A 7,603-nucleotide genomic window follows, 5' to 3' on the forward strand; every position below is an offset into this window, starting at 1 on the left:
AGTCGAAAATAGGAATCTGATCTCAAAAAAAGAGAAAAATTGAAATATCTCGAAAACTTTCAATTGAATGGTACCTATATTTTGATTTGCATCGATAGCCACCACTCAGACGAAAATTTTGAGAGCAAGCAGAATGCATTTGGTCCAGTAGTTTTTGAGATATTAAAGGAAGAATTTTCGATTATAAAGTTAAATATCTCATGAACTACTGGGCCGATTTCGCCCACCGACAATACCAGCCTTCGTTACCAACGGCGCTATAATCATACAAAGTTTGAAGTTTTTATCTCAATTATTTTTTGAGTTATCGTGGATACCAGCGATTTTTTGAAAAAAGTGAAAAATAAGAAAAAAAACCCATTCTCCGTAGTGGATTCATTAGGTTTTGATACAAAAAGATAGGTATTATCAAAACAAAGATTTTCGGATAAAAAAAATTTTAATTGATAAAGCCGTTGATGAGATATTCGTGAAAAACCATTTTTGAGAAAATGCTATATCTCAGGAACCACCTAGTCGATCAGGCTGAGATTTTGCACATGTCTGTCTCCCATTAGGACCTATTATGAGCCAAAATTTCAGATTTTTCGTAAAGACAGTTTCAGAGTTATTGATGACTTTGTGGACAAATGCGCATGCACACACACACACACGCACACACATACATACATACATTTGCTAAAAATATCAAATGTCGACGTTTCAGATCACCCTGAGTCATATCCAAGCAAAATTAGAGAATCGAAAAAAATTGCGATTACAAAGCTTCCATTCGGAAGCAAAAATAAAAAATTTGGTTTAAAAAACATCGGCTTAGATGACTCAGAATCACCTGAAACATAGAGATTTCATATCCCGTGGGAAAGTGTGTACGACCGTTTGACATAAATTTCAAAACTTATCAATTCACGCGTAAAAAGATAAAAAAATTTGGGTTGTAAAATTGGACTCAGATGACTCGGAATCAACCAAAACGTGGAGATTTCATATTCCCTGGGAAAGTGTGTTTATACGACCTTTTGGCCTGAATTTTCAAAAAAAAATTCAATTCCTTGTAAAAAAATCAAAAATTTATTTTCGAAAATATGGGCTGAGATGTCAAACGTCGAGATTTCCTATTACTCCCCGAAAAAAGGTTGATACGACTTTTTAGTTCGAATTTCCTGAAAAAAGGAAAATTTTCTCCGTCCTTTTTTTAAAGGCGAAATTGACGTAAAAAAGGTCTCGTAAAGTAATGTTCAAATGATTAAGACTCATCTGAAACGTCGAGATTTCCTATTCCCCGAGATAGGATTTATACGACCTTTTGGTTCAAATTTCACGGATTCAAAAAAATGTTGATACGGCCTTTTGGCCGAAGGCACGCGAAATTATTAATTATCGTAATTTTTAATTTTTTGGGGTTTTGCAAATTCCACGGATACATCCCAACATCAGCAAAACCTTCAAATTTGGAGAAAAAATGAAATAATGCGTTTTTATTGGTGGCCTTGCTAGCGTGAAAAAAATCTGGCAAGGCCTTGAAAAAACAAAAAAAAACAAATTAAAAATTATCATAAAAAATTAGGGAAAAACTCCCTAATTCTATTGTAATATACCAAAGTCGGTGTTTCCGTTGTGGCCTTGCCAGCTTTTGGCACCTATCAACTCTTGAAAAAAGTCGAAAAAGTTCATTTTGCCTTATCCGCTCTTATTTATTAGATGCCGACTGTTGACATACAACGTATAGCCCAATTCGTCATTCCTGCTGATTGTTGATTCATCTTGATATGAGGATAACTTTCAAGAGACTTCTTGTATCTTTGAATGCTTTAAATAAAAAAAAACTTCTTGTATCTAGACATATTTCCGGCGAAAGATTTTTCCAAAAATTTGTCCTTAAAATCGCTCATTATGAAAATAACTGCACACAATCTGTTGACAGTTGACACTTGGTTAAATATTGAATTGGATTGACAAATTAATAATTTTAGGGAGGACGGGCAAGATGAAGTTTGTCAACGAAAAGACGATCAAAAACTAACAGATTCCTATCAAATTCGAGATGGAATTCGATAGAATTTATTAGTGAATGCAATCATTTTTTTTGTTAATTTTTTAAAATAAGTATTTCAATGTTTGAAAATAACTGCTATAATTCCCTCCAGACAATACACTTTAACTACCTAGTTCAATGTTTTTTCCTTCGTTTTTTCGATGGGAATGGTGAGCTATTATCATCAAGTAATAAAAAAATGTCGGTGATCTTACTATCAGTGGACGAAGAACTGTAATCAACTATACTTGATATCTCCAGGGAGACCCAGAAAGTCAAAATGAGGATATGGAAGATCAGCAACTTTTGCTGGATATGACTGTTCGTGATATGAGTGGAACCACATACGAGAAGGTCGCAAATGGGGAAGGTATCGTTGATGTGTCTATGAATACAGTAGGGAAGGTAAACAGGAAGCAAAATGTGTTAAAAATTTGTGTTTTTCCACCGTACTAATCTAATTCAGCCTAATCTTTACCCCTTCTTCAGGAATTCCACGATATAATCAACGCAGAAGTAGTATTCGGGAGTGATGATCAGCCCACCAAGGAAAATCCCAAAACCGATGCAACAGAGACTGCTCTTTCCACGCAACCAGCCATCAGAGTGAGTAATCCACTTTCCCCCTCCAATCCCCCCCCCCTTCCAATACAGGAAATCATTATTTATATCTCTCTAGAAATCTGATGTTCCCATTGAGAGAAGCAAAAAGAGACCTCGGTATCTCTCCCCAATTGAAGTCGATTTAAGCCAAGTCGATCATTCTACCCAGAAAACCCGGATTCATCAAGTACACTCAAGAAAAGAACGTCCCATCGACTTGGATGGAGAAAAACAGAATCCAGAGTCGAATCAGTCAGAGCCCAGTTCTCCAAATTCTAATAATGCCAAAATAAAGTCCAACAATCTGCAACACCCCGAGTCTCCATCAGATCCATCACTCACTGCACCCCCAACCAAAGCTTCAGAATCCGAGCTGGGAGTTAAGAGAGTGGATCATCCTACCCGGGAACCCCAGATTCATCAAGTACACTCAGAAGAAGAATGTCCCATCGAAAAGAGTGGAGAAAAACAGAATCCACAGTCGAATCAGGCAGAGCCCAGTTCTTCAAACTCTGATAATGCCCAAACAAAGTCCAACAATCTGCAAAACCAAGAGTCTCTATCAGAGCCGTCACTCACTGTATTCCCAATCAATGCTTCAGACTCCGAGCTTGGAACTCAGAGAGTGGATGCGCTCGATGAAGTGGCAAAACTGGGAAAAATTCAGAAACCGGGGAACCCAAGAGGAGCACCAAAAGGTCGGAAAACAACAACGATCGGTTTACCTATTAAGAAGCCTGGAGGGATTCAAAAGAATCAGCAAAACCGTAGGAAACGAGGAATAGCTTTTACATCTAGGAATACTGAGACTAAAACACAGATGTTGGTAACGTGGTTGCTGGGCAAGTACGATGAGCACCGTAATTTCGAGGCTTCAACAATTCGAACGGATGAAGTTGATTACACCCACCTCGACAATTCATTCATCGACACCCCCCCTGACGATCTTAAGCTGTTGATGAAACTCATGGAACATGATGCCCAAAAGCAATTTTCACATCATCTTACCAAAAAACGCAACGCAGATGATTTCAAGTGCTTCGTATGTGCTCATAGATCACATCCTTTGTGTCCTAGTGTCCTTATGTGTGATGGCTGCTTGAAGTGGCATCATTTGATGTGTGTGGGCATGAAAAATTCCCCAGCAGGCAAATGGTATTGCAGCGAATGTTCAGCCAGAACATGAAGGAATGTTCCACTCGAGATTCAGTAAACTCGACGGCACTTAACCTTTTTTTCTTTATTACATATTTCTAGATACTTTCCTTTCATTATTGATGAGAGTTATTTCTAATAAATGATATGAACATTCTTATTATTCCATAATTTTATTTTTTTCTAACGACATTTCTGTCCACATTTAAACGAAAGAGGACAATCCTCATCCCCACAGTAAAAACGTTCCTGGTATCAGGCAGAAAATCCAAGGTAAAGACAAGAACAGTGAAAACGAATTTAGAAAAACACACCGGGAAAAAACCCAATTGGCATGTGTTAACATGTTTGACCTTTTTGAATACTCCCTCCTCTCCTCTGTTGCCCCACGTAGTCACTCCACTCGTCTCCTTTCTTTGGCTCTTTTGATGACTTTATTCGTCTCTCGTTTAACCCTCGTCGTCACCCCACTGATCTTTGAAATTTTAAAGGCTCAAACCCATAATACAACTAGATGCGCGAGATAATTTCCCTACGCGATACTTACCACTGATCTCCCTTATATACACGGTAAACATCACCATAGATCCACGGTAAAATCTCCCTTGTATCCACGGTAAAAAGTGGAAATACTGCACGCCATTCACTCACCTTATATGCACGGTAAAAAAAAATTACTTTATATCCACGGTGAAAATCTTCCCTATATCCACGGTAAAAAATGGGCCCGATGCACACCGCTGATTTACCTTATATCCACGGTAAGAATTACCTTTTATCCACGGTAAAAAAATGGGCCCAACGTACCCAACTGCTTACCTTATATCCACGGTAGAAATTACCGTATATCCACGGTAAAATATACCCTATATCCATGGTAAAATTTACCGTGGACCGTGTGAATAGACATTGCCTTGATTATTCTAACTATTGTAGGATATTACTCTGGTCCACACATACAGCACACAATAGTACATTACATGACCGAGCTTTGCAAAAAAGATCACCGTCCCCCACGTGCAAGATCCGAGCCGAAGGCGAGGATGGCAAGCACGTGGGGGAAGGTGATATGTTTTCCATGGCGAGGGGTGTATATTAATTTTCATGTCGAGGGACCTGAAAAACGCCAATTTCGTGGAGCGCAGCGCACGTCACAACATAGTCAATATATGTTGGCTCATAAATTAGCCATTGGCTTCCGCATGGAATTTCTATAACGATGGAATTTAAATTAAATTCAATGATTTATTGCATTTAATTTATTGACATTTTCTCAATGTTGGCAGCCAACATTGCACCAAAAATATTGGTTTCAAAATAATTTTCTTCAACAACTAATGGTGCAATTAATTCCATGATCGAACTTGGTCAGGATGGCATTGAGAAGAATATTATAAATTATAATTAAATTCATTTAAACAATTATTTTTTCAGTTATTCTTGAAAAACGATCGGTCACATGTATACACACATACACATATATACATGGGGTATTCCATGCATATATGTGTATCTCACCATCGCCAATCATATTGCCGATTTTTCCTGTGGTTGTATATGGGAAAATATGACTTCTCAAATTTTTTCTGATTTTTTGAGGCATCCTGTGGACAGCCATGTTTTTTTGCAAGTTTTATCTTCAAATGCCTGTAACTTCCGTAAAAATCAACCGATTTGAGTTTTTTTTTACAAAATGTACGTCTTCGAACACACCTTCCATTTAAAAATCTGCCAATTTTTTTCAATTCCTTCTTCCATTCGATTTCCTCAGAAAAACCTCAAAAAACGTCAAAAAACGAGTCGTTTTCAAAGTTGGACCCTTTTTATATTTTTCAAAAAATTTCAATGAATATATTGGACGAAAGCAATATTTTTCGCCAAAGGCCAAAGTGGGCTTCCCATTTCGTGGCCGTCATTTCCAATTTGAATATATGAATCCGGGATGAAAAATTTCAAAAATTTCAAAATTCTTTTCGTATTTGAACGCAGAAGCATTATTTGAATTTACCGCCTGAAGAATCACTGCATTATATTCGAATCCGGAACAATTTGATGAATTTTTTGAAAATTCGTTAACAATAAATCTTTCCGAGTGGTGTGTTCTAATAGAGATCCGCTTTGGCCTTTGGTGAAAAATTTTATTTTGGTCGAATATATTCACTGAAATTGTTTGAAAAATATAAAAAGGGTCCAACTTTGAAAACGATTCGTTTTTTGAAGTTTTTTGAGGTTTTTCTGAGGAAATCGATGGAAGAGCGAATTGAAAAAAATTATCATATTTTTATATGGAAAGTGTGTTAGAAGGCGTACATTTTGTAAAAAAAACTCAAATCGATTGATTTTTACGGAAGTTACAGGCATTTGAAGACAAAACTTGCAAAAAAAACATGGCTGCCCACAGGATGCCTCAAAAAATATGAAAAAATTTGAGAAGTCCTATTTTTCCATATACAACCACAGGAAAAATCGGCAATATGATTGGCGATGGTGAGGGTTTTGACCTGGGTGAGTTCACATGGAATACCCCATATACATACATACATCCGGACATGGTCTAAAAATTGCATATTCGAACTCCTGAGCCCATAAGTAGTTATCCTGATAAAAAAGTTGGCATTTTCGGATTCGACAAATACAATGCTTCCATTGGGAAGCCCAAAATTATGAAATGTAAAAATGGAACGATTTTATTGCTTTCATGCGGAAGTAAAATGAATCTCACGTTTTTCTAAATGATTCAGACCAAAAGGAATTCCACTTTCATAAGTAATTTGATTTCAATTTTTTTATCCGATTTTTGTTTTTAGAGGCTTTATGAATTGAAATAAATACTTATACCACAAAATCAAAGAATATTGAATTTTCTCCGTGGAATAAGAAAGTCGGAACACTTTTCATTCAAAGATTTTCAATCATCTAATTTATCAATTGAATTGGCTAGGAAAAGCTCGAAAGTAAAGAATGGATAATTAGCGGGTTCGGAACAAAATTCCATAAATACTTGCTTTTTTCACTATTCTCTTTATAGGAATAAATAATAGAATGGTTCAAATTNTGAGGGGGGAAAAGCGTCGAAACCCATTAAACGCCATAACTGCTCATCAATACTCGTAAGCACAAATGATTTTTATTGCCAATAGCAACGTGTTGAATTATTTGTTATCAATGAATCTTCTTCTTCTCCTGTGTCTACTGAATCGGATTTATAAATGCCTCGAGATTAATGTGCCCATTAACATTAGTTAACAAAAATGATTTTTATGGCAAAAATAGTTGTGTTGTATTTTTTATCAAAGACAGACCTAGTCACAGGACTTAGGCTCACAGACTAGACTCAGCTCACGCAGTATGTCTATTGACTTGGACTTATAAATGACTGGAGATTTATGTGCCCATCAATATTAACCAACAAAAGTGATGTTTACGGAAAAAATAGTAGTGTTGTATTTTTTATCAAAGACAGACCGAGTCACATGACTTAGGCCCACGGACTAGACTCAGCTCACGTATTATGTCTATTGACTTGGACTTATAAATGACTGGAGATTTATGTGCCCATCAATATTAACCAACAAAAATGATTTTTATGGCAAAAATAGTTGTGTTGTATTTTTTATCAACGACAGACCGAGTCACATGACTTAGGCCCACAGACTAGACACAGCGCACGCATTATGTCTATTGACTTGGACTTATAAATGACTGGAGATTTATGTGCCCATCAATATTAACCAACAAAAATGATTTTTATGGAAAAAATAGTTGTGTTGTATTTTTTATCAAAGACAGACTGAGTCACATGACTTAGGC

At 36.5% G+C, this 7,603-nt stretch overlaps 2 protein-coding genes across 2 annotated transcripts in view; both read left to right on the forward strand.

Annotated features, from left to right (window-relative positions):
* LOC107039912 (ATP synthase subunit gamma, mitochondrial) overlaps nt 1-7,603 on the forward strand; it is a 115,152-nt gene that overhangs the window by 35,463 nt on the left and 72,086 nt on the right. The window lies entirely within an intron of this gene.
* LOC107039911 lies at nt 2,274-3,871 on the forward strand. The gene is made up of 3 exons (XM_015259769.1): nt 2,274-2,440; nt 2,525-2,641; nt 2,715-3,871. The coding sequence occupies exons 1-3, from the start codon at nt 2,324-2,326 to the stop codon at nt 3,822-3,824; spliced, it is 1,344 nt and encodes a 447-aa protein (XP_015115255.1). The 5' UTR covers nt 2,274-2,323; the 3' UTR covers nt 3,825-3,871.

This window comes from Diachasma alloeum, unplaced genomic scaffold (genome assembly GCF_001412515.2).
Source record: "Diachasma alloeum isolate Michigan unplaced genomic scaffold, Dall2.0 Dall_scaffold_00312, whole genome shotgun sequence".
NCBI lineage: Eukaryota > Metazoa > Arthropoda > Insecta > Hymenoptera > Braconidae > Diachasma > Diachasma alloeum.